The following is a 25929-nucleotide window of genomic DNA, read 5'->3' on the forward strand; positions in this document are numbered from 1 at the left end:
GTTGTGATTTCCCTCCCACTTGTGAGTCACCACATGGGGAGTGGAGGATAGGGTAAGTCCTGAGTAGACTTAGTCTCCACCCCTCCTATCCATTTCAATGTGGCTTTTTAAAAATATCAGTTGTCGTAGAAAATCTGTTCTGCTAGTTTTCAGGTTGTTCTCAGAGATAGCTGTTCTATATGTAGTTGTTGTTTTGGTGTCAATGAGAGGAGGTGAACTCAGAAACTTCCGTCATCTTTTTTTTAAATATATTTTTATTGATTTCAGAGAGGAAGGGAGAGGGAGAGAGAGATAGAAACATCAATAATGAGAGAGAATCATTGATCAGCTGCCTCCTGCATGCCACCTACTAGGGATCAAGCCTGCAACCCAGGCATGTGCCCAGACCAGAAAGTGAACCACGATTTCTCCTGGTTCATAGGTTGACTCTCTCCCACTGAGCCACACCTGCTGAATGCTACTCCGTCATCTTGAACTCGAAGCCAGGAGCCTTGCTCTTAAATGCCAATTTAGCTTGTCCTGTTCAACAAAAACAATTTTCACTTAAATCACTTTTTTAATATTAAAAGCAACATCTTTTCTAAAGCTTTATCTGGCTATTAGCTATTATATACATATCAAGAACTAGGAATACTTTGAAGCAAAAACTAACAAACTAACCTCTATCAGTCCTCAACTACTAGACTGATTAGAAAGAGCCACGGGAAATATTATGGAAGGAGAAAGTGGATTCGTTTACCCACTGAATCTTTAATTTCTATCATTTTTTAAATTTATATAACACATTTTGTCATATAACTCTTCCGTGTTACAACTTTTTTAAAAAATTCTTTATTGCTTAATGTATTACATACCTGGTAAGTCTCCTTTTTCCCCCATTTACCTCTCCCCAGCCGCTCCCACCCCTCAGCAGTTATAACTCTTTAGTGTTGTCTTTCTTCAGTTTTTGCCATAGATTATGTTTTAATTCGTCTCTACCTAGTAACAATATTCCAAATAGTTTTAATGCTACTGAAAGTGAAACCTAGTCTGATGTTTTATTAGGAACTCTTGGAAGCTGCCTACAGCGATTTACCACAATGCCATTCCTCTTCTGTAACATCGATGATGTATGTAATTTCGCATCTCGAAATGACTATTCATACTGGCTGTCAACACCCGCTCCGATGCCAATGGACATGGCTCCAATTACTGGCAGGGCCCTGCAGCCTTATATTAGCAGGTAAAAATTCAATCCTTTAGTTTTGTGATGAAACCCGGTAAATTACTCCATTTGTAATCACACTGTAGACAGCGCATCACAGTGCAAAAAGTGTGATGCCACCACATTCTTTGTTTCATGTTACAGATGCACTGTCTGTGAAGGTCCTGCGATTGCCATAGCCATTCACAGCCAAACCACAGACATTCCCGCATGTCCCCATGCCTGGATTTCTCTCTGGACAGGATTTTCTTTCATCATGGTAAGGAAAAAGGGACAGCAAATTCATAGTAAAAACTGCCTATGAAATCCTAAATGCCCCCCAAATGTGACTGTCATCAATTCATATAATATGTCATGAACATTTGCTTATAAATATGAAAATATACTCTCTTTTTAAAAACCAGTAAGTTGTTTCTTTGGTAAAAAGTGGAGCATTTGAAAAAACTTCTCAGGAGATTACCCACAAATTCTAAATAAGACATTTAGGTGAACAGTAACTACAATATTGGTAATAAAATGTCTATTTTTAAAAATGTAGTACATATTTTATATACATACTCCATAATCCTTATGAAAATTCTGCAAGATAGTTTCTATCATCTACAGATTACATTTAAAAAAAGGAATAATTTCCCAAGGTCCCACAATAAGTAAGTAGTAAAACTAGGATTTGCACCTAAATCTGTCTGCCCCAAAATCTTTATGCCTTATACTGTTTCCTTTGGCATTCATATGAAGATGGGAACTAAGAGAAATCGCCTTTTAAAGAAAAATTCCCCTGATATAAGTGCTAAATGAAGAAATCTATGAACTGACCATCTGTGAGTCTGACTGCTGTACACTGTAGTTAGTGGTTGTTCATAGTCTGTACAGCATCATTTATAAGACACTATTCCCCCTTCTTTACTCACAAATGTCCATTGTTTCAAACATCAGCACCTACATATGCCATGAATGGTCTATCAGCCGTGGGCAAACTACGGCCCGTGGATCCGGCCCGTTTGAAATGAATAAAACTATTGAAAAAAAAGACCGTTCCCTTTTATGTAATGACTAGGGGCCCGGTGCACGAAATTCGTGCACTGGGTGTGTGTGTGTGGGGGGGGAGTGTCCCTCAGCCCAGCCTGCCCCTTCTCACATACTGGGAGCCCTCAGGCGTTGACCCCCATCACCCTCCAATCGCCTTATCGGCCCCTTGCCCAGGCCTGACGCCTCCGCCAGAGGTGTCAGGCTTGGACAGGTGACCCCCATCTCCCCCCGATCACTGGCTCTGACCCCCGCCCAGGCCTGAGGCCTCTGGCCCAGGAATCATGCCTGGGCAGGGGACCCCCATCTCCCTCTGATCGCTTGCTCCACCCCCCGCCCAAGCCGGACGCCTCTGACCCAGGCTTCAGGCCTGGGCAAGGGGACCATCATATCCCCCCAATCCCCGGCTGCGCCCCCTGCCCAGGCCTGATGCCTCGGCCAGAGGAGTTGACCCTCATCACCCTCTGATCACCAATCACCGGATCGGCCCCTTGACCAGGCCTGAGGCCTCCGGCAGAGGTGTCCGGCCTGGGCAGGGGACCCCCAGCTCCCCGCGGTTGCAGGCTCCGCCCCTGCCCAGGCCTAATACCTCTGGCCTAGGCGTCCGGCCCGGGCAGCGGGGACCCTCAGTGGCAGCGGGGGGCGCCGTGATCGTGGGCTTCGCTTTAGGCCCAGGCAAGGGACCCCTAGCTCCCGGGACTGCCAGCTTCGACCGTGTCCAGCTCCCATCGCTGGCTCCACCCCTACTTCCTGCTATCACTGGCCAGGGCGGAAAAGGCACCTGATTCTCTTATCATGGCTGGGGGGCAGGGCAAAGGCGGCCCCAGGGCCGCCTTTGCCCTGCCCCCCAGCTCTTAGCTCCCCCCTGGGTTTCCGATCACTGTCAGTGGCAGGAGGCTTCTTCCTGCTTTCCCTTTCGCCTCCCTGCATTGTGCCTACATATGCAAATTAACCGCCATCTTGTTGGCAGTTAACTGCCAATCTTAGTTGGCAGTTAATTTGCATATAGCCCTGATTAGCCAATGAAAAGGGTATCGTCGTACGCCAATTACCATTTTTCTCTTTTATTAGATAGGATGTTTACTTTGAATTTATATTAGTTCACACAAACACTCCATCCATGCTTTTGTTCCGGCCCTCCGGTCCAGTTTAAGAACCCATTGTGGCCCTCGAGTCAAAAAGTTTGCCCACCCCTGGCTAGGTCCTAAAGATACCTGCAGAGAACCAAAGTTCCTGCTCTCGTGGAGCTTCTATCCTAGTGGAGAAGGTCGACAATAAACAGGAAGACACAGCAACAACAGTAGTGAGCACAGACGGTAAATGGGACTATGAAGGACATAAGGCAAGACAAAGGGAGAGAATGTGAGAGGAATGATATCAAAGAAAGCCTCTGGAAATTATATTTAAACAGACCTCTGAATGACAGGAAAAGAACCAGTCACACCTGGGGAAAAAGAGCATTCTAGGCAAAAGAAAGTTTTTACTTTCTTTTTGATGACTATAGTTCAACATGGCAAGTAAATGGAATGCTAGCAAATCTGAGCAAAAAAGCGTAAGAAGCTAAATTCATGCTTTTTTTCTTGTCTTCTGTTACTATATACATATGTAGTAATAGAAGACAAGATGCCATATACGTATGGCACTAAAAATTTCAACACCATGCACAGAATTCTTATTCTGATATTTTCATTGTAATAGTTCACAAGTGCAGGTTCTGAGGGCTCTGGGCAAGCACTGGCATCCCCGGGATCCTGCCTGGAAGAATTCCGAGCCAGTCCATTCATAGAATGTCATGGAAGAGGAACATGCAACTACTATTCAAATTCCTACAGTTTCTGGTTGGCTTCATTAAACCCAAAAAGAATGTTCAGGTAATTATTCAAAATCAAATTTAATCTAATGACTCAACTGCAGAACTATTAAAAGGTTGCCATTGTTAGATTTTGATTACCTGTGTGATTATATTTAAAAGTTCGCATACCAATGAAATCCTGTTTAGCCTGGCACGTCTAGTTTATAAGAAGCAACGGATAGCCATGGTTTTGTACCACTGTGCCAACAAAGGCATCACTAGATGTATTTAACCCTCAGTACACCATAAGCGTCTATAGCATAAAAAGATGTGGGGATGGTTTCTGTTTTGGACGCATGGAAGTTAACTGGTTAATATTTAGATATAGATTGATAGTAAATTACTGAATAAAACCATTAAATGATCTGCTAATTTTAATTTATATTATCGGATGAGTTTTAAGACAGGCTATTTAAAAAGTAGGTGTAGTTTTCATTATAAAAAGATGATCTGTATGTTTCCTCTGTGCTACTGAAATACAACTAAAATCATAAAATGTCTACATATTTATATACATTTTCAGAAATATACATTCTATAATAAAGTTTAGGTTAGATATAATATGCATTGATAAAACTTAAACCCAACAAGCATTTCCTTTTTATCTACAAATTGATAATATCTGTCTTTTCTTTTCTTTCTTATTTATTTTCAGAAAACCTATTCCATCAACTGTGAAAGCTGGGGAGTTAGAAAAGATCATAAGTCGCTGTCGGGTGTGCATGAAGAAAAGACAATGAAGAAATCAATGAAAATAGAACTGTTATTTTTCATCTTCAATGATCAAGTAATGATGCATTTATTGGTTATTTAAGTATTTAAATGCATTTAAGTTTTTTTTTCTCTCTAACCAAACAATATCGCTCTATGATGGCTTGGTACACAGTTTCTATTCGTTTCTCCACACAACAAAGCACTTACTTTAAGTTAGCTCTGTGATCCTGGTCTCTACATCTGTGTTTCAAAGTTCCCTATGGTAAGGCAGCAGGGCTTTCACAAAATATCACTGAAATTGTATTCCATTTGTATCCAATGCACTATCTAAATGGTGACTGTATAAAGTTTGATGTGACAAGTGAAGAGCTATATTTGGTCCACTAAATTCCCAAGATTTGCCCCCTTCTATTCCAGTCTTTGAGACTCAGGGAGGCTCTATCAGTTTTAGATTGCCCCACCTACTTCCTAAGACTTTTAGATGCTAAGTAGAGGAGATGGGGGTGTGTGGATTATGAGGCTTCACTGATGGAACTGGACTTTCAGATCTGTTAATGAACCTCAGGCTTGAGGGAACCAGGTTAAACTGAGGCGCACAGATTTCCTAGGGCTCTTTCAAATATCCCCAACACTAGGGCCAAAAGGGGGGGTTCCCTGAATGGAGTCTCAATAGCTGTGGAAACTCTGTGTGGTTTTGTTTTGTATTTTTAAGGTCTTTTTGTTTGTCCATTGAATTTTGTTTGTCCGTTGTAGCAATATAGCCTGTTTGTGTTCCAAGTAGGTACAATTTTTAACTTTAGTGACTTAATTTTAATAGAATATTTTTTACACACATACTCTAAAATGTGTCTAAATTTTGACTTTTACCAGCACAACCACAAAAATAACAAGAAAACTACTTAGATTTGTACTTTATCCCCATTCCTATAAATGTTAGTGCATATAATTGAGTAGTTCAGTAATCCATGAAAAAAAGTAAGGCATTAGTTGGATTATCAGGCTCAGAAGATTTTTCCTTTGCTCTAAATATTCCATTTAATTTGGATATTTTGAGATTCCTTTGTTACTTCTCTAATTCTTCTTTGGTAAAAACATGTTTTTTAATATTACATATTCTTTCGAACTATATTGAGAGAGTCCACTGTGTAAAAATATTAATGTACAAATTGTATAGCTTGGCAGCTGTGTCATAAAACTTGCTTTTCAGTGTGCTGATACATTCCCAGGGTTACTAAATTCAACTTAATAAGCATTTTATTCAGTGCCAAGCCATACTCAGGCACTGTGCTAAATTACAGAAACACTAATAGGGGAAAATTATATATATATTTGTTTTATTCCTAATATCCCAGAAAAGGTAATTTACTGTTTCTGTTAGGAATCCTACATATCTGAGTTGTTTTCCCCCTTTTCGTTCTTTACCTCTGTCCTAATATTTCATGATAATTCAGCAGACCCCAAAAAAGGTTCAAAAATAAGTTCTATGCCCAGGGGGAACCCAGGGCTTCTGGCTTTTCCTAGGCATCACAGAAGCCAAGGTCTGGACAATATAAAGAAAACAAAGATCTGCAAGACATTTAAAACCATTTATACTTGATGGTAGCACTATTTGATGAGCCTCAGAAGTCAGGCAACCTGAGAAAAAGCTCTGAATATGTTTCTTGACCCACCTAGGTGGAGTTGGTGCTGATATTTAAATTCTGGTTTTGTTGCTTCAATCTCAGTTGCTTTGGAAGTGAAGATGTGGCCCCAGAGGACAGCACAGACTGTGACCATGGTCCGCATCCTCCACTGCTCAAATGACTGCTGTCAAGCCATTTTTACACTTAAATGAAGAAGCACTTTTTATACTCAGATTACTTATTTAGACTCACCTAATATTAAGACTTTTTGCTCTAAAAATACCTTACTGTCCAAATTGCACTATACTGGCATGGAGGGCTAACGGATCTTCACAAACCCCCCACAGACCAAGAGTTCTTGAAGTGTGGTCCCTGGAAGAGCAGCATGTGGGAACTTGTCACAAATGCAAATTCTAGGGCCAACCCAGACCTACAGAATTAGAAACTCAGGGATAAGTCCCAGAAATCTGTTTTAACAAGTCCTCCCGGTGATTTCCAATGCACCCTAAAGATTGAAAAAAAACTTTTCTGGACAAACATCCCCAAAAAACAACAATCGTACAGACAGTTACCAAGTAGAGCTGGCTACAATTGTTCTACCTGTCCCTCTCTTTCAAGTTCAAACTCACAAATGAACTTACGGTTACCTAATGTTACTAATAAGAAAAAGCCCTAGATTGGTGCTAATGCCAAATAACTGGCCTCCGCTTGTCCCCCAGCCTCCATCTTCTCTTGCCCTCTCATCAGTGTTTAACTTCTGAGGAAGACGAGTAATGCTAAATTCCAATGAGGCCATACTAAGTTGCTCAAATATACTTCTAAGACTGAGCATTGAAACACAGCTCATGTGCATTACTTTCTACAGTTAGTAGCTTTATAATCTGAGGAGTTTTTGAAGTTATGAAGATTTAACTTTGCAGATAAAATGTAAAATAACTTGTTTCTTTTAAATTTGGGGCTTCACCTTTGGAATTTCACAGTTTGCTCAGAGGTCTCTCGTTTTGCAAGGTAAATATTATTAAGTAACTTATTTATAAAAAGAATTACAATAATACTAAATTTGAGTTTATTGCTAATTTAACTTACAAAGATTTTTCTATGCATCAAATGTAACTTACTGCTTCAAAACTTAATTTAATATTCACTCTATAACCAAATGAAATATATTTAAAATATATTGAATATTTTATATATCTTGACAATATTATAATATTGTAATGTACTAATATTTCTGTAATTATAGCAAAAATATAATTTTATTGTATTGTCTAATAATAAAATTTAAAATTATATCTGGTCTTATTTTTTCAAAGTGAAAATATATTTTTTTAAATTTTAAAATATATGCTCACTGTCAAAACAATAGACAATACAGAAGTTAACACACTGTGGACACATTTTCATATCTATAAACAAGAACTAATCATTATTTGCACGGATTTACTACGTAAGTCAATGAATCCCCAATGATGGACACTTCATTAAGTTTTATTATGGACATGTTGTACATACTTCATGTCACAATTTGTAAAACTCGGTTCTTTATGGATCCAATGTCTAGGATGAATTAGAGAAAGACAAAGATTGAAGAGGGGGAGTCCAGTTAAAAGGGTAATGTATCAGTAGTCTAGCAATGGGAACAAGTACAGAGCAAGTGGACAGTTGACACTGAGGTGAGAGACTTTAAAGATGGGAGACTTAGGAGACAGTGAAAGATGACTTCGGAATTTTGAACCTTGGTGACTGAAATTAACTGAAAAAGGAAAATTCAGGAGAACATTATCTGGATTGAGATGAGGAAGAAATTTGAGTTTGAAATCCTTTTGGGACCAAAGCTCCAAAGGGACACTTGGGCTAGAACTAGTGCAACCAAATGAGACTAAATGAATGTAACCTATTTAGATTTTTATGCCACCTTTTCCCACAAAAGATCTGAGGCAATGTGGTCGAAAGTCTACGACGAATTGAACTGTAAATAGGAATGGCCCACATGAATGAAGTCCCAGAATGAAGCTCTTTTCACAAAACACAAGGCAGCCGAGTTTCCAGGTAAGGGAGATAAATATGCCTTTTTGGGGGGTGTTTTTTGTTTTTGAGATTCTACCATCAATGTTAGATGCTTTCACATATCATACTCAGTCTCGTTAATGGAATTAAACAATTCAGGAAGATTAAGGGTGATCAGGATTAAAGGAGAAGACTTTGGATTGGTAATTGAATTACATAAGGAATGTCCTGAGTTTATTTGAGCCAAACATATGTCAGAGAGCAAGATCTCAAATGCTCTGGAAAATAGCAGTTTGCAGCTTCTTATATGCATTTGAAATGAAGGCGGGAACTAAGGAGAATGACATGGATGTGGGCTTGGACTACAGGATAGTTAAAAAGATCCCCTGCTTTCTTGAAGGTGGTTTCCCTGATTTCAAAGGTGTGTTAACCTAGATGCACAGAAACAATGCACAGGGCTGGCTTAAGAAGAGGACAGACCTCTTGCTGAAAGTTATGTGCCTGGAGAATCACTACTCACCGTGACCTGCCCTGTTAGGAACTTATGATCAGAGGTTACTTTCCATAGAATCCTTTTTTTTTCAACCACACAGTCTTCATTTAAAAGTTCATTTTCTTGGGGGGTAGGGGACAGGAGTAAAAAGCAAACTTCAATTAATTAAAAGGTGAAAGGGTAGTAGTGGAAGCAGCAGGGCCCTCCTTCCTGAAGGTTTTGGTTATAGATGGCTCATCCACCTTGGTCTCTTTCTGCCTCCAAAAAAAAACGTTGGTTTGGAAAGTCCAGTCGGTCCTAAAATAAATCTCTTAAAGAGGAATGCCTTGCCATTGCTATGAAGGGGCCCAAGACTGCCATTCTCAGAGGGCCTCCCACATTATTTTGCACAATGGTAACATCTCTGGAATATCTTTAATTCTAGGGAAATACAGACTCAAGTAGGTCTTTGTTCGGCTCAAGTCCAGGCATACAAAGTATTCCGCCATTTGGCGTCAGTCCGTCCCGATGTTGGTGGACAAGGTACTGGTTTTTCCCGCGAAAGGAAAGATGGTTAGATCCAGAGGGAGGTCTCTGAAGCTTAACAAAGGCTCACTACAATGAAACCTAAGTCCTCCAGGATTCTCGTCTTGACAGATTAGGGGAGCCCGTCAAACCAAGGGCACTGTCAGGGAAGGCGTCTGAGAGTTCAGGAACCTAAACAGTCATCAACCTTCAAGTGTTTAAGAATCACCTGCAGGATGGTGATTAACCGGAGAAAGGGGGTGGAGGTAAGGAAGGGTAAAGGGGGGTCAAACATATGGTGACGGAAGACTGGGCACAGGATGCAACATACAGACAATGGATTATAGAACTGAACACTTAAAATCTATATAATGTTATTAACCAAGGTCACCCCAAATAAATTTAATTTTTAAAAAGTCACTTACACCTCCTTCACTGCTGGTGGGAATGCAGACTGGTGCAGCCACTGTGGAAAACAGTATGGTGTTTCCTCAAAAATTTAAAAATGGAACTGCCATTTGACCCAGTGATCCCATTTCTAGGAATATATCCCAAGAAACCAGAAACACCAACCAGAAAGGATATATGCACCCCTATGTTCACAGCAGCACAATTTTCAATAGCCAAGATTTGGAAACAGCCTAAGTGCCCATCAGCAGATGAGTGGATTAGAAAACTGGTACATCTACACGATGGAATACTACGCTGCGGTAAAAAAGAAGGAACTCTTACCATTTGCAGCAGCATGGATGGAACTGGAGAGCATTATGCTAAGTGAAATAAGCCAGTCAGTGAAAGAAAAATACCACATGATCTCACTCATTTATGGATAATAAAGAATGTTATAACCTGATGAACAAAAAGATAGATACAGAGGCAGAGCAGCATTGAACAGACTGTCAAATTACAGCGGGAAGGCCGGGGAGTATTGGGCACAGGGGGAGGGGGGGGGGGAGGGGCGGATAAGAGATCAACGGAAGGACTGAAGGACTTGTATGCATGCATATAAGCATAACAATGGACACAAGACACGGGGGAGGGGGGAGGCCGGGGGGAAGGTCAATGGGGAAAAAAAGGGAGACCTATGCACTATCTGTAATACTTTAAACAATAAAATAAATTCTTTTTAAAAAGTCACTTGCAGAACTAGCGACATCGGCAGATTCCCAGGAGAAGTAGTTGTGTAACTGGTGCCGAAGGTTACCTTGTGGACATGCGGCTCTCAGAGATCGCGATCTCTATGTAAGCGAGAACCAAACACCTACCGTGAGAAGTCGTTCCCTGCGGTTGGTGCGCGGCCCGCGCCAGAAACGCGCCCCGGGACGGGATCCCGGAGTCACGGCCCCGCCCGCAGGCGCCGCCGCGTCACGTGACCGCGGCGCTGCCTGCGCTACGGGTCCCGGGAGGGGCCAGCCCCGGCCGTTCTCGCGTCTCTGCCGGCCCGCTGCGGGCCGCTCCGGCCGGTGTTTTGCCCGGGCGCCTCCGTGCGCTCGGCCAACGGCCTCCGAGAGCGCCCACCTGAGCCCCCGGGAGCCGGCGGGCGGCGGCCCTCGCCGCGGACCCTCCAGCCGGCCCAGGGGTGAGTACTGACGTCTTCCGGACCCGGGACCTGCAGCCCGGCGCCGAGGCCGGGGTTCTCCGGCTGCCGGGGGGGACCGGTGTCGCCCCGGTGCGCCCCGGGTGCCTCCCCGGCCCGAGTCCCGACCCCCGACCCCGACCCCCGGGCTTCTCGCCCTCAACTCCGACCTTTCCGCCTTCTCAGGCCTGGCCTCCCCATCTGGCCCTGAGGGGAAACTGCCCTGCACACGTTTGGGGCAACCTCTTCACCCTTTCTAGGTCGCCGTCTCATGGTCGAAACATTTGGACTTTTTTCCCCCCCGTCTAGAAAATAGCTTGGGGGTGTCGGGGGCGGGGGTAGAGGAGGGGAGACACTAGGGATGTCCTGAGCTTGAACCCGGCGCTTTGCTGGGCGTCCTCCCTCTCTCCGGTCGGGGCCTTGGCATCTCTAAGTATGTGACCTTGAACCGGACACCTGCCGTCTTGAAAAGTAGTTTCTGTTGTTTTTCTTTTGACTTGGTGGGAAGTGCGTGTCGTGTCGGAAAAGAAAGGCCTTGCTGAAAGCCGGGTCCGGCGCGAGAGGCCCAGCGGGCCCAGCCTGTGAGCATCCTTGTTCGCAGGTGCACCTGCCTGAGCTGCTCCTGCGATCGATTCCCTCCCGGGAGCGGGGAGCGGGGGGCGGGGAGCGGGGGGCAGAGCCGAGCCGAGCCTGGCCCCTGCCCCGGGTCTGCGGGACGAGTCCGGTCCTGCAGCCGCAGGGCCAGGCGCCTCCTCTCCCGGGAGGAGGAGGCTCTCAGAAGCCGAGGCGCCTTTTAGTTGCAGAAGATAAGAAAGGCCTGGGGCCCTTGTTCTTCGTTCCCAAATATGGAACCGGTTGTTGCCAGGCCTCTCATCCGTGGAGAAATTGTAACTGCAGTTCGAATGTTAACTTGTGTTTTCTCTTCCTGGATGAAAAGCATGTGCTTCTGTGTCAGTGTCGTTAGCTAATGAGATCCCAGCGCAAAATCCCTTAGGAAAATGGGTTTGGAAAGAATTAGAACCATTTAGTGGTACTTAGGAGTTCTTCCCCATGTAGTTAAATTGGGGGCGCGGGACAGCTTCTATCTTTTTGGTTTCAACCGCGTGTGAATTGGTGTCGCTGTTCTTTCCAAAAGGAAATCGTGTGTTCTATTCCTTCCTGTGCGATAGGGCTGCCTCCTTTTAGGATCTAGGAAGTTTGGCTGTACTCTGCTCCCTTCTGGTGTTCAAAGTTGTTTTCTGTGGATTCAAAACCGTATTTTAAAACTCGATTATTTATATTTTTCCAAGTTTTCGGTGATTTTTATTAAGCTAAAGTTAATTTTGGATTGCTACACCCTGACTTTCTAATAAACACATCCTTTTAAGGATAGTTGCTTGGAAAGAGAACTGAAACAGGTGACCTAGATTAAAACCTTGAACTAGGTCCACACAATGGGTGATAAAGAACTGGACCTTTTTTTTTGTAATTAGACAATTATATAAATCTGTGCAACCATGATCAGTTTGACCCAATTTGTTTCTGTCACTCCCTGTGCTTTTTCTCTGGGTCCCAGTGTTTTGACATAGAAAATAAGAAAGTCAAGCATGAACCATTATGCGCCAAAATTGGGATACTTTCCATGAGTGGGACGTGACTGACTTGACTCTGGGTGGTGTCTGATTGAGGGTTTTTATAATAGTTTTTGTTATGTGTATTTAAACTGTGGTTCAAGGTACTGATGTAAAATTTCCTTTAAAAAAGTTGGGTAAAAGAAAGATTAGTGTAAGAGTAAATGTGCTGTGTGAATATGAGTAAAACCATGAAGTTGGCAAATTACTGATATTTGGGAGCCACTGGGCTTAGAAAGTAGAGCTCTAAGATCATCTGTGATTCTGAGAGAAATTTTGTGTCCTTAGTTTTATAACAGGATATCAGTACTGGTTGCCTAGTAGATTCTAAGGGAGAAAACTTCAAGAACTAATATCTTAACTCCAAATGAGAAGTTTCTTTATTGTCAAAATATATTACCAAAAATGTCATAGTCTAATGAGGGAAAGTAAAAAATTAGATTTTGATTTATTTTACATAAGCAGAATCCAAGTAATTGGGACAGTTCAGCATTAAATCTTTGTAGAAAAGTTTCATTTACTCTTTAAGTAACTCCAATTGGCTATAGGAGTAATTTGGCTTTTTCCAGAAGTTGTCTTTTTCATGTCCACCTTTATGATCTAAGTCTGTAATACTTGACCAACTCAGATTCTCGTAAGATGAGCTGTTGCTATAGAATAGAATGTCCAGTGGAAAGTTAATAAGACTGAAATGAAGTAAATGGAGTGTAGAGAATAGCACATTTCAGGGAGATAATGTTCTACAATTTGTGAGTCTTGTTTATTATTGTATAACTTCAATTCTTTTTTATATATTTTATTTTTATTTTTTTTAATATATTTTGTTGATTTTTTACAGAGAGGAAGGAAGAACCATAGAGAGTCAGAAACATCGATGAGAGAGAAACATCGATCAGCTGCCTCCTGCACACCCCCTACTGGGGATGTGCCCGCAACCAAGGTACATGCCGTTGACCGGAATCGAACCTGGGACCCTTGAGTCCGCAGGCCGAGGCTCTATCCACTGAGCCAAACCGGTTAGGGCTAACTTCAGTTTTTAATGTCCCAAGACTATAATTTTCTTGAGATACATCTTTTTAGTGTTATTTCTAAATATAAGCATTTACTGTGCTTCTGATCCACACAAGTATAGGATGAGTATCTCATCTAGAATGATGCACAAAAATTGATTTTAGAGATTGTCTGTGGGGACCTGAGTGGTGTACAGGACAGGATCTGTGAACACTTTATTTTCTCTGTATTTTCTTACATGCTTTGTACTGCGTGCACATATTATTGGTTTAAATTAAATACTGAATAATTGTTATGTATGGAATTAAATACTAAGTAAAATTTAGCCATTACATTTGTTACTTCCTAATATATATGTGTATGTATGTAGATATACACTTACATGTATATATATATGTATTAAGATTTTTTTAACTTATATATGTTTTTCATCTGCTACATTTTTCTAAATTCAAATCAGAAATAATGAGTCTATTATTTTATCTTGCTTAACTAATGAATGGCAGTAGGACCCTGTCTGGTGGCTCAGTTGGCCAGAGCATCGTCCTGTTTACCAAAAGGAGGCGGGTTGCATTCCTGGTCAGGGCATGTTCAGGAGGTAGTGAATCCATGTCTGTCTGTCTCCCTCCCTCTTTTCTTCCGCTTCTCTCTCTCCCTCCCTTCATCTCTCTAAAAATCAATACATTTTGGTTGTAAGCTTTTTCAGTGTTTCTTTATTTTGTGGTGTTTTTTAAATATAAGGTTGTGCATCTTTGATGACTTTTATCATTTGGAGAATTTCCAGAAATGAATTCTAATGTGGTATCATCTAGTTTCTCAATTAGCTCCTGTTTTTCTCCCCCAGGGACAGAAGGGGCTCTACATCCAGCACGTGCACACTGAAGCAAGTAAAGGATTACTATGAAGCACAGACGCAGATAGTGCCAAACAGCAAGTAGTGGTTGGCACACATTTGTGAGTAAAGATTTTCTCTTTTACCTCTCTTTTCTTAGCCTTTAAAACATCTGCATGCCGGATCCTTCAAATTCATACATTTGGGTAAAGAATAAAAAAGCAAGTTCGCAGTCGTAATTAACCAGTTGAGCCACCTCTAAGAACTCTCCTAAACATCTCAGTGAGGTGGAGTTTAAGGTGTGTAATACATCTCTGACATGGAGCTTAAGAAATATCCCAGCTCTGACTTGCACTTATACTGTCCTTAATATCTTATTGCCCTTGATTAATGTTTTTGCTGAAAATTTAGTATGATTTCGTTTCCAAAGTTAATTTTTTTGAAAGAAAACACTACTTATACATCAAATATTAAAGCTGCTTGAAATACATTTACCTCTGCCTTTTACATTCTCTTTGTGGTTTCTTCATTAGTCAATAAAATGAAGAGGATTCTTCTTCAAAATGTAATGAGTAGAGTTGTACAGCAAAGTGTTTTTGTTTTGTTTTTTCTAATCTGACTTCTCATTTGTATATACATTGGGTTAGCTTTTCTTTATCCTGTTGGCAAAATCATAAAATAGTAACTGTACTTTACACCATATTTATGATTTTTGAACTATGTAGAATAACTTTTTTTAGGAGGGATTTGAAAATTTGTTCCTCAGATCAAGCCCCAAACCTCTTGAAATCCAAAAATTATTTTAAGTAGATATTTCTTTTATTCATATTTTTCTTATGAAATGAATTATTGTAATACTGATTTTTATTCTTTCTTTTTTACAGCTGGAAAAGCAGTGTCCGTGTTGTTATGTACACCTCCAAAAAAATTCAGATCTGTAGGGGAATTGTTGTGTAAAGTAAACTGAACTACAGGGTAGCAGTATTTTAATAGCTATTATAGACGTGTATTAACTATATTAAAAATGAGTAAAAGAAAAACCTGTGACCCACCAATAGGAAGGTCAGTGACATTTTATTCAGTTGAGCTGGTATTAATAGGCTTGAGCGATAGTGGCCTGAAAGCTAATTGCCATCGGCTAACCATGCTCTTTTACATTTTTATCAGCATTTTGTATTTTGGGGCAACTTTCTTTCTACTGCATTTCCCTGGAGCATGGATCCTGCTTTAATTCAGGTTACTCAATGCATCTGTACCATCTTTCCCCTTAAAGGCATGTCATGCTTTAAAATAATATACATGTAAATGTGATGTTAAATACAAATTAATGTGAAACTTTGAATCCCTCAAAATGAATGTATACACTAAGGATTTATTAGTGCATATGCTATCTTGGTATTCATTGCACCTCAGTCATCAGATATACATTCAGCAAGAGGAGTTTTAATTTGTATTTTGTGATTTTCAAGGGATTGCATCTTTTTTAGTACATTTAGAATTAATCTTATTAGCCTTATAAATCTGATTTTCATCTTTTTTTTTCCATGCATGACAGCAATTTCAAATTTCCTTTTTGCAAAGTCCCAGCAGCTTTTCCTCCAATAATTGATTAGGAAATTTTAATTTTAAGTTTTCTTTCAGGCATTTTTGAGTCATAAGCAGCATGCATATCTATACAGCATGTGTGTGTGTGTGTGTGTGTGTGCGCGTGCGCACGCGCGCACCCATGCGCAGGCACACACGCACACACGAGTCCATTATGTTGTGATTATATAATAATTTTTTAAATTTGCTCCCTAACAATAGTTTCAAGATGCAGTTTCAACTGATAAGGGAAAGAAGGCATTAAGTTAAAGAAAACATTTTCTTCACCTTTTATTTTTCTTTTGTATGTATTCAGTACTCAGAAATGAGAAGTCCCTTTTTGCTCTTTCAATAAGGTATTGTCATCTAACTTCACAATGCAGAGAAAACTAACATTTTCACACTCATCACACTGTCTTTAATTTTTTTTTGCCCACAGAGTGAGTGGGGTAGCATTTCCTTCTCCCACTGCTGCCGAGATGGCGGAAATTAGTCGAATTCAATATGAAATGGAATACACCGAAGGTATTAGTCAGCGAATGAGGGTCCCAGAAAAATTAAAGGTAGCACCACCAAATGCTGACCTGGAACAAGAATTCCAAGAAGGAGTTCCAAATGCCAGTGTGATTATGCAGGTTCCAGAGAGGATTGTCGTAACAGGTATTTTACATTTGGGTATTAAGTGCCTGGCATATCTTTGTTTTATATATTTTTAGGAAAGTTTATGGTTTTTTAAAACATTGGGGTTAGAAAGTGCAACTTACAATTTTTTCAGAAATTTTATTTATTACAATAGTGTAAAATTTCAAGCAATATTTTTAATCAACTAATTATTTAGGTGTAATACATAATTTATATCCTATATAATAAAGAGGTAATATGCAAATTGAGCATCACTCCAACACACAAGATGGCAGCCCCCATGTGGACACAAAATGGCCAGCAGGGGAGGGCATTTGTGGGCGATCAGGACAGCAGGGGAGGGCAGTTGGGAGGGATCAGGCCTGCAGGGGAGGGTAGTTAGGGGCGACCAGGCCGGCAGAGAAAGGCAGTTGGAGGCGACCAGGCCAGCAGGGGAGGACAGTTGGGGGGACCCAGGCCTTCATGGGAGGGCAGTTGGGGGGGGACCAGGCCGGCAGTAGAGGGCAGTTAGGGGCAATCGGGCCAGTAGGGGAGCAGTTAGGCGTCGATCAGGCTGGCAGGGGAGTGGTTAGGAGGTGATCAGGCTGGCAGACAGAAGCGGTTAGGGGCAATGAGGCAGGCAGGCAGGTGAGTGGTTAGGAGCCAGCAGTCCTAGATTGTGAGAGGGATGTCCCAGATTGGAGAGGGTGCAGGCTGGGCTGAAGGACACACACACACCCCTGTCTTCCCCCCCCCCCCCCCCCCCCCGCACAAATTTCATGCACCTTGCCTCTAGTATATATATAATGTGTATAATTTTTAAGTGTACAGCTTGATAGGTTTTTTTAAAAAATATATTTTTATTGATTTCAGAGAGGAAAGGAGAGGGAGAGAGAGCTAAAAATATCAGTGATGAGAGAATCATTGATTGGCTGCCTCCTGCATGCCCCCCACTGGGGATCGAGCCTGCAACCTGGGCATGTGCCCTTGACCAGAATCGAACCCAGGACTCTTCAGTCTGCAGGCCAACACTCTAGCCACTGAACCAAACCAGCTAGGGCACAGCTTGATGAGTTTTAAGAAATGTATACACCCATGTACCTCTACCACTGTCCAGTTATAGAACATTTTCATTACCCCAGAAGGTCCCCTTGTGGCCCATCTTATTTCATTTTTATCCTTCAATTTTAGGCAACCGTAATCTCTATAATCAGAGATTATTTGTCTTTCCTAGAGTTTCATATAAATGGAATTATACACTGTATACTCTTGAGTCTGGCTTTTTTTGCTAAGTGTTAGTTTTTGAGATTCTTTCCTGTCGTTGCTTGTATCTTGTTCATTTCATTTTATTACTGAATAATAATAACTCAGTAGAGTTATTATTCCTACACAATTCCATTGTGTAGATATACCATGATTGGTTTATCCATTCACCTGTTGAGGAACATTGGGTTTTTCTTTTTTTTAAGTTGGGGGGCTATTGGGAATAAAGCTGCTATGAATATTCATGTATAAATCTTTGTTAGGACATGTGTTTTTACATCTCTAGGAGTGGAATTGCTAGATCATATTATAAGTTATGTTTAACTTTAGAAAAAGCTGTCAAGCTATTTTTTGAAATTGGCTGTATTATATTCCCATCCATAATGTATGAGAGTTTCAGTTGCTCCACATCCTTGTCAGCATGTTGTATTGTCAGTCTTTTTAATTTTGGCCATTCTAGTGGGTATGTAGTGGCAAATACAGTTTAATAAAAGTACTACCTTTTTAAAACCTCCCTTCTTACCTTTTTATATTTTTACTTCCAGGAAACAATGAAGACATTCCATTTTCAAGGCCAGGAGATCTTGACCTCATTCAGTCAACTTCTTTAAAACCTCTGGCACTAAAAACACCACCTCGTGTACTTACACTAAGTGAAAGACCACTAGATTTTCTGGATTTAGAAAGACCTCCTTCAACTCCCCAAAATGAAGAAGTAAGTAGAGTTTTAACATCAACTGAATTTGAAATAATACAGAAAAAGCAAAAGCTAACGGGGAGTTAAGAGGCTATAAATCATATCATTAGCAACATTTAATGAAAGCCTTCTGCTTGAATCATTGATTACTATAAATTCTGGTTTGTAGATATCCCAAATAAGATATTCTGCTATTTTGTTGTTTTTAATTTAAATTATGTCTCAGGAAAAAGCAGATTTGGGGGAAATCATGAACCTAGACACTTCACCTTCAGTGATACAGAAAAAGTTGGGAAATTTAGCATAGAAAAAGACTAATGCATCACTTTGTTACAAAAGCAGTCTGGCATACAGAGCAAAGGAAGCTCCCTTTTTTGTTGTTACCACCTGTTTTCCCTGCTTGCTGAAAAGTTTCTACCGAGTTAATGACTGCGCCATATAACATTAATAGCCATGTTGACCTATAGATGGCAGTATGGACTCATAAGGTGTTAGTAGCCATATTCAGATCTGGCCTCTGCCACTGGTTCAGGGCCAGTTTTGTAAAACTTCTTTTCTGTGATGATTTCTGTAATTGCAACTTTTTCATTATAGCTTCTGAAATTGTGCTATGAGGCTAGTAGGAGCCAATGTGAAACATCTTTTTATTGATAATGGAACTACCTGTCTTTCATCTTTCATATAGTCCTTTCCAAGGAGGATAAAGGACCTATATAACACAGGGAAGTGGCGTATCCTAGTACTAGGTAATGGTCTTAAGTTGGAAGTTTCTGTTGCAGTTATAGAGAAAATAAACTTGTAGGTGCAATTGTGGACATTCTAGATATTTGCTTGGTGAAAAGCACTAAATTTGAGTGTTCACATGATGGAAAAGGCACTAAGATTTTTGCAGAATTGTATTTATTTGAGAAATATTTCTTTGAATTTAATTGTAAGATACTACATTGTGAGACATAGTTCCTGCATAGTGGTATGAATGAGGGAAAGATGCACACACACACAAAGATTCTTTAATAGTAAGGAATAATGAAAGTTATGAAGATCATTACATAAGACAAAAGATAACCACAGCATGCTCCCAGTTGAAGGCCCAGTTTTTGGCTCCCCAAAGTTCCCACCAGAAATTACAGCCGTGAATAGTATTATCTTGGAGTAAGGATTCTGCCAGGAGAGAAACCCTCCCTTTAATATTCTTCTAGTTATATTTTTCTTTTGATCTTCCTGCTCCCACTATTTTAAACACTTATGCAGAAACTTCCAACTTAAGACCATTACCTAGTACTAGGAAACGCCACTTCCCTGTGTTATATAGGTCCTTTATCCTCCTTGGAAAGGACTATATGAAAGATGAAAGACAGGTAGTTTTTTGAAAATGGATTGAAATAAAAGGGCAGTAAGGCCTTGTGTGCTGGTATCATAGATGACTCATTCAGATGCTATTCAGTATCAAGTGAAATCCCGGAATCATTTATTACGTAGTAGTCATTTTACAGCATCTGCTAAGGTTTCTCAACCTCAGCACTATTGACATTTTGGACTGGATAATTAATTCTTTGTTGTAGTGAAGGTTGTCCTTTTGTAACAGCATTACTGATCTCTACTTACTAGATGCCAGTAGCGTCCTTCAAGTCATGAAAAGCAAAATGGTCTCTAATAGCCAAAAGGTGGAAACAACCCAAATGTTCATCAGCTGATGAATAGATAAGCAAAATGTGGTATATCCATATAGTGGAATATTATTTAGCCATAATAAGGAATAAAGTACTTATAGCTGCTACAACATGGATGACCTTCGAAAACATGCTAAGACAAGCCAGACAGAAAAGGCCTTATGTTGTATGATTCCACTTACATGAAATATCCAGAATAGGCAATTCCCACATACAGAAAGCAGATTAGTGGTTTTAAGGGGATTGGGGGAGAAGGAAATTGGAGTAACGGCTTAATGATAATGATTATAAGGGGGCCATGTAACAGTGGCAGCTGCACTGTTTATTGTTGCTCATGGATTTTGTGAGTAAAGAATTTGCATCAGGTATAATAAGGAAAACCTGTTTCTGTTCTACAATATGTGGAACTAAGGCAGGGAGTCTCATAGACGGGATGATTTGGCAGCTTGAGGCTGCAATCATCTGAGGTTTATGCACGTCAGTTAATAATAGCTAGTGTCTGGGATCTCAGCTAGGCTACACATGGCCTTTTCATGTGACGACTTATGCTTCCTCACATCATGGTGCCATTGTTGCAAACATCTAACAGTCTCAAGAAAAAAGGCAGAAACTTACTATGGCTTGTGACCCAGCATCAGAAGCCACATTGCATCCATCTTCCTAATTTCAAGGAAAGTGGACGTAGATCCCATCCCTAATGAAAAGAAGTCGATACATTTGTAAGAAGAGCATATGGGATGGGATATTGTGGCTATTTCTGGAATGCCAAAGGCTTTAAGCTAGGAAGACTATTTTTTTTTAGTCTACTTTTCAGATATCCAAACAAATCTGAATTTTTTTAAATTCCAGAAGCCAGAAATATTTATTTATAATAGAAATACAAATTTTCTATAATATATGTGCCTTTAAAACTGTTGAGAATTGTTCTTAAATAATATATCTATCTATATTACACATGCCTAGCAGCAATTCTTGGTTATTTATCTATTTTATTTTTTTGTAAATTTTGTGAGTAGTCTTGATTAGGGTTCTTTTGATGCTAAGCAGCTACTAGGCTACTAAGAATATTTCCTATTCCCTTACCTTTCTCTGTGCCTAACAGGTCCGTGCAGTTGGCCGACTAAAAAGAGAGCGCTCTATGAGTGAAAATGCTGTTCGCCAAAATGGACAGCTGGTCAGAACTGATTCCATGTGAGTACAACCACTAAGTACTGTCTCTCCTTTTTAAGTTTTCTCTATAGATGTTGTCTGTCTCATCTTTTTCTAAATAATTTACATTTTTTAATTCTCAAATATTTTTTCAAAAAAGAAAAGGAGGAAGAAGTATGTGTTTTACCCTAAGAAACAATTTACTTCTAATAGCATTTAAAACCTGTTTTGCATTTGCATTACTTTTACATAATTGCAATACTTTTAATAGCCTTAAAAACCTGACCATTTGTTAGTTGTGAACATTTTTCAACAGCGTTATCTTTTATGTATATGATAGTCTTAGCAAAGAATGAATTGGCTATATGGGGACTCTTCTTTAAAGTATACTTAAGAAAAACTGATAAATGTGAAGTGCTCAGTTCTGTGCATCCTTCAAAACTATTTATGTAGCATGTAGGTTAAAAAATGAATAAAAGGTAAACACTTTATATAAGGAAAGTCTTTATTTCCAAGTGACTCAATTTTTGTCATAAGATTGTGAATTAACCTTTTCTAGCTCTGCTTCTAATGAGCTGTAGTAAACAACATATCATAGACAAGTGGATTTTTTTTCCTTTCCAGGATTATTTTTTAGCTTCCTGCCTACTGAGTTATTGAGTTACTAGATTCCTCTTATTTTCCAAAAATGCAAGTATGTTGCTTAAAGGACTGTTTGTTTAAAACTCTTTCTCATTTGGCTAAATTATCACACCCTGATCTTAAAGCTCCCCCACTGTATGATGCTTTAGATCAGGCGAGTGCTTTCTTGTTGTTTTATTAAAACTTAAGGGTTTTTAATAAATTAAACATCCCTTTAAATGCTGGTCAGTATTTTAAGTATAAAAGCCAGTGGTAATTGTGGCTTTTTAAAGTAGATGATTTAGATATTTTATGTAAATTAATATGTCTTCCTGTTCAGGCAGTTACTAAGAACTCATTCATTGTGAACCATATTTGATGCCAAGCATTATAATGTTAGCTTCTTTGGGAACTGCAAAAGAATTAGGAGATGAAACATTTCTCTCTTGCAAATCTAGGTAAAAGCAAAACATTTAAATTTCTATGCAAAATAACTAGAGTACAATACAAGTATACCATTTATATTAAACATACCAAGTTCTAGTTTGAACCTGACCAAAGAGTGACTATAGGGATGCAGAATGGTCTTTGATTGGCATTTCTTCTATTAGGTGCCAGAATGGTAACTTCTCTGATTTCTTGAGGAATCTTGAAATGCCCCCTAGAGTAGTTACAGTTATTCTGAACGGTTATATAGGAGGAAAGTAAGTTCAAATTAATACATATCTCCTTTAGGGAAGATTGATCTGAAATGTTCAACCACTAATAATGCAAAATTTTTTATAACTTCCTTGAAGGTGCCTGGTTGGCAGTGATGTCAACCAGCCTATGAAAGCATTTTTCTAAAATATTTACAAGCATATTATACAAATGGTGAAAAAGCTACATAGCTTATGGCTAAGGTAGCTTCTTGATATATAGTGCCCTCAGAATGTTTACACATAACCTCGGAACTTTTATTATTTTCTATTTATAATGTTTTTTAAGGCAGCAAAGGTTTGTTTGTTTTTTAAATATATTTTATTGATTTTTTACACAGAGGAAGGGAGAGGGATAGAGAGTTAGAAACATTGATGAGAGAGAAACATCGATCAGCTGCCTCCCGCACACTCCCCACTGGGTATGTGCCCGGAACCAAGGTACATGCCCTTGACTGGAATCGAACCTGGGATCCTTCAGTCCGCAGGCCGACGCTCTATCCACTGAGCCAAACTGGTTAGGGCAGCAGCAAAGGTTTTAATAAACTTTTCTGTTACATAAAGATATGGCTTATTTAGGTATTTAATATTTTGAAATTTCACACTAATGAAATAAAAGCATCAGTCTAGCATCACTTTTGTTTTTTTCCTCACAACATATATATTATCAGTATCTGAGTTCACTTAAAAAGAAGGAAACAGAAAAGAAACGAGAAAAAGGAAACAGCTGTAGTATGTAAACAAACCAGCCTTCTCTGTGATTTAGAGTAGATGATTAAATCGTAAGATATTTTTGCAGTTGCCAATAACCTAAGTTCCTCATAACAGAAAAGATTAACAGAGTTCACTAATATTTGATTTCTTTTTTTTTTAATTGCCTTAATAGCATTTTCTAGATGTTTAATAAAACTGAAAATCTCGTGTTAATTTTTGGTAGTAAAATCAACATGAATATTTAACTAAATTTAATATTGAAATGCTTACATTACTTACCCATACTTTTTATTATGGTGATTATATATGTTACCATGTCATTTTAAGTAAGTTACTTAACTATCTTCTTAGTAATAATATAACCTTGCCTTTTCTTCTACCATTATTAATTTTACAACTTATAATTGAATTCATCTTTAAGAATCTACATTTAATTAACCTTAGGAACTTTATTTAATTTGGTAACCTGGTCAGGAAGAAACTATTAACATAATAAAGCTGCATTTTACCTCTACTAAAGTAATTACCAGACTATTGCTGTCTTTACCTAAGTTAGTCTTGTCTTTGTAATATGAGAGTAATTATGTGTCATTGTGCATGAACCTTTGCCTGCCTTTACTTTTATTCCTTGGCTTGAAGAATAGAAGTACATACGGGTATAAGAACAAGAGTACTGGTCTCTGTTCTCTTAATTACTTTCAACAGACAGTAGGGTTGATTGTGGTCAGCTATAGATATAAAAATGAATTCTGACCAGTAGAATCGTATCTAGCTTTTCCTTTGTGTTATAAAAACTGAATATGTAAAAGAAGCATAATTATTATTTAAGGTGGCACAGATCAGATTCTGCCCCAAGAAATAAAATTTCAAGGTTCCAGGCACCGATTTCTGCACCGGAATACACGTAAGATTTTATCTGCTCTGCTTTTCACAAGTAGGAGTTATTTTTATTTTGCAGGCTTATGTCATACTAATATTTCACCAGGTAATTGGCATATAATACCCTAATTCTCTTACTGTTTGGCTTTTTACTACCTCTGTTACAGAATTTCTCAAACTGTCATCATACACTTTATATAGAAAAACCAGACCAACTAAAAAAGTTATGTGTGATTTGGGGCATAATGGTGAAAGTGAAATGAAATAATTTACACATAAGCATCTGAAACCTGTATAACTTTATTAACCAGTATCACCCCAATAAATTCAATATATTTTTTTAAATTACACTTAAGGACCAAGCATCCTTTTTCATTTTCTTTATTTTGCTTTGATTGGAATATTCTCTGTAGATTCAATTTTAACCAAGTTTAGTAATCCCAATCTTTTTTTTTTTTTTTAATTTTAGCATACTATCTTGTTTCATTTTGAGTCAGAGGAGAATGGAGTGTAAGTGTGGATTATCATTGAAGTTTTTTAAAAATATATCATAGATTAAAATTCTGCTTGGAAGAATATTTTGCAATTATTAGACCTATGGAGGGAAGGGAAATATTGGCATTTAGTTATAAGAATTGAAAAACTAATACAGATCTTAAGCAACAAAAGCCATTCTGGCAACCAATGATTGTTCCCTTATTCTGGTTCTCTTATTATGCTTCTAGGAACTAGTAAATTGCCTTAAACAGTGGCAACAAATTAGTGTTCTCTGTATTTAAAATTTCAAGAGAAATGACACAAGATTTGTGTTCCAATGAAAATTCTTTCCCCCCCTTTTTCTATTGCACCTTTATTCATTTTTGGAAGAGGCTGGAGCCTCCCCAAAGAGATTATCCTCACAGTTTGAGAAACATTATTCCTATGAAAACCCATGGGGAAAGAGGTATTTGACTTTGGACTTTCCTTTTAATGATGACACTGTTATGCCATGTAAACTTTCATTTAAATTTGAGTTTTGACATTGGCTAGTGTTATTTACTTAACACTCATGTCATACGATTTTATGTAAGCATGAGGTAGAGCTATTACTAATGAAATAGCATGGTAAACATTGGTGCTTTCTTCAAAATTGTCTAATCTTTCATAAAAGAAAAAGATAAAGGTGAGATTTTGCTGTTTTATCACATTACTAGAATCAATTTATCATCAAAGTGCATTCTTATTAAATTACTAATATTATAACATTTGCTTAAATAATCTCAGTGCCTTTGCAATACGTTTACTTTTTTTTATTTCTCACAGTAGTTCACTTGTCAAAACAAATCCCCCCCCCGCCCAAAAAAAAAAAAAAAAAAGTCACTCTTCCTTGGTTGGGTGGATGAGTGGACTGAGGTGGAACTAACTCTAAAAGCATTCTCTGTTTCCCTTCCCAGTCCATGCTAGTGGTGAGCATGCCAGCTCAAATTAGACTGATAATTAAAATGGGGATTAGTCCTTTTTGTTCTTATATTTGCTTATTTGTAAAAAGACTTCTCAATATGTCAAGATTTGGCTTTAAAAAGATTGCTGCAGTATTTATTGC

The 25929-nt window shown here is 39.0% G+C and overlaps 2 protein-coding genes and 1 long non-coding RNA gene across 22 annotated transcripts in view; 2 read left to right on the forward strand and 1 right to left on the reverse strand.

Annotated features, from left to right (window-relative positions):
* Positions 1-7680, forward strand: part of COL4A3 (collagen type IV alpha 3 chain) — a 136269-nt gene extending 128589 nt beyond the window's left edge. Inside the window, exons 49-53 of one of the 2 annotated variants that reach the window (XM_059703357.1) lie at positions 1045-1222; positions 1349-1463; positions 3929-4101; positions 4738-4869; positions 6471-7680. In XM_059703357.1, coding sequence (XP_059559340.1) covers positions 1045-1222; positions 1349-1463; positions 3929-4101; positions 4738-4822 — 551 coding nt within the window. In that variant the 3' untranslated portion in view covers positions 4823-4869; positions 6471-7680. The remainder of the gene's footprint in view (positions 1-1044; positions 1223-1348; positions 1464-3928; positions 4102-4737; positions 4870-6470) is intronic. The other variant, XM_059703356.1, reaches the window with a different exon arrangement.
* Positions 251-10870, reverse strand: LOC132238305 (uncharacterized). The gene is made up of 2 exons (XR_009453765.1): positions 10688-10870; positions 251-519 (listed from the first exon to the last, which is right to left on the reverse strand). It is a non-coding gene; the product is annotated as an uncharacterized LOC132238305 (long non-coding RNA).
* The window catches only part of MFF (mitochondrial fission factor), a 31159-nt gene continuing 16091 nt past the window's right edge, over positions 10862-25929 (forward strand). For 9 of the 19 annotated variants that reach the window (XM_059703358.1, XM_059703360.1, XM_059703365.1 and 6 more), the window contains exons 1-7: positions 10862-11001; positions 14464-14573; positions 15336-15513; positions 16475-16695; positions 18465-18634; positions 21389-21477; positions 24298-24372. In XM_059703358.1, the coding sequence (XP_059559341.1) occupies positions 15476-15513; positions 16475-16695; positions 18465-18634; positions 21389-21477; positions 24298-24372 (593 nt within the window). In that variant the 5' untranslated portion in view covers positions 10862-11001; positions 14464-14573; positions 15336-15475. Of the gene's footprint in view, positions 11002-14463; positions 14574-15335; positions 15514-15705; positions 15725-16474; positions 16696-18464; positions 18635-21388; positions 21478-24297; positions 24373-25929 lie in introns of those variants that run through there. The other 10 variants (XM_059703361.1, XM_059703366.1, XM_059703371.1 and 7 more) reach the window with 4 other exon arrangements.

Source organism: Myotis daubentonii, chromosome 7, assembly GCF_963259705.1.
Source record: "Myotis daubentonii chromosome 7, mMyoDau2.1, whole genome shotgun sequence".
Classification (NCBI taxonomy): Eukaryota; Metazoa; Chordata; class Mammalia; order Chiroptera; family Vespertilionidae; genus Myotis; species Myotis daubentonii.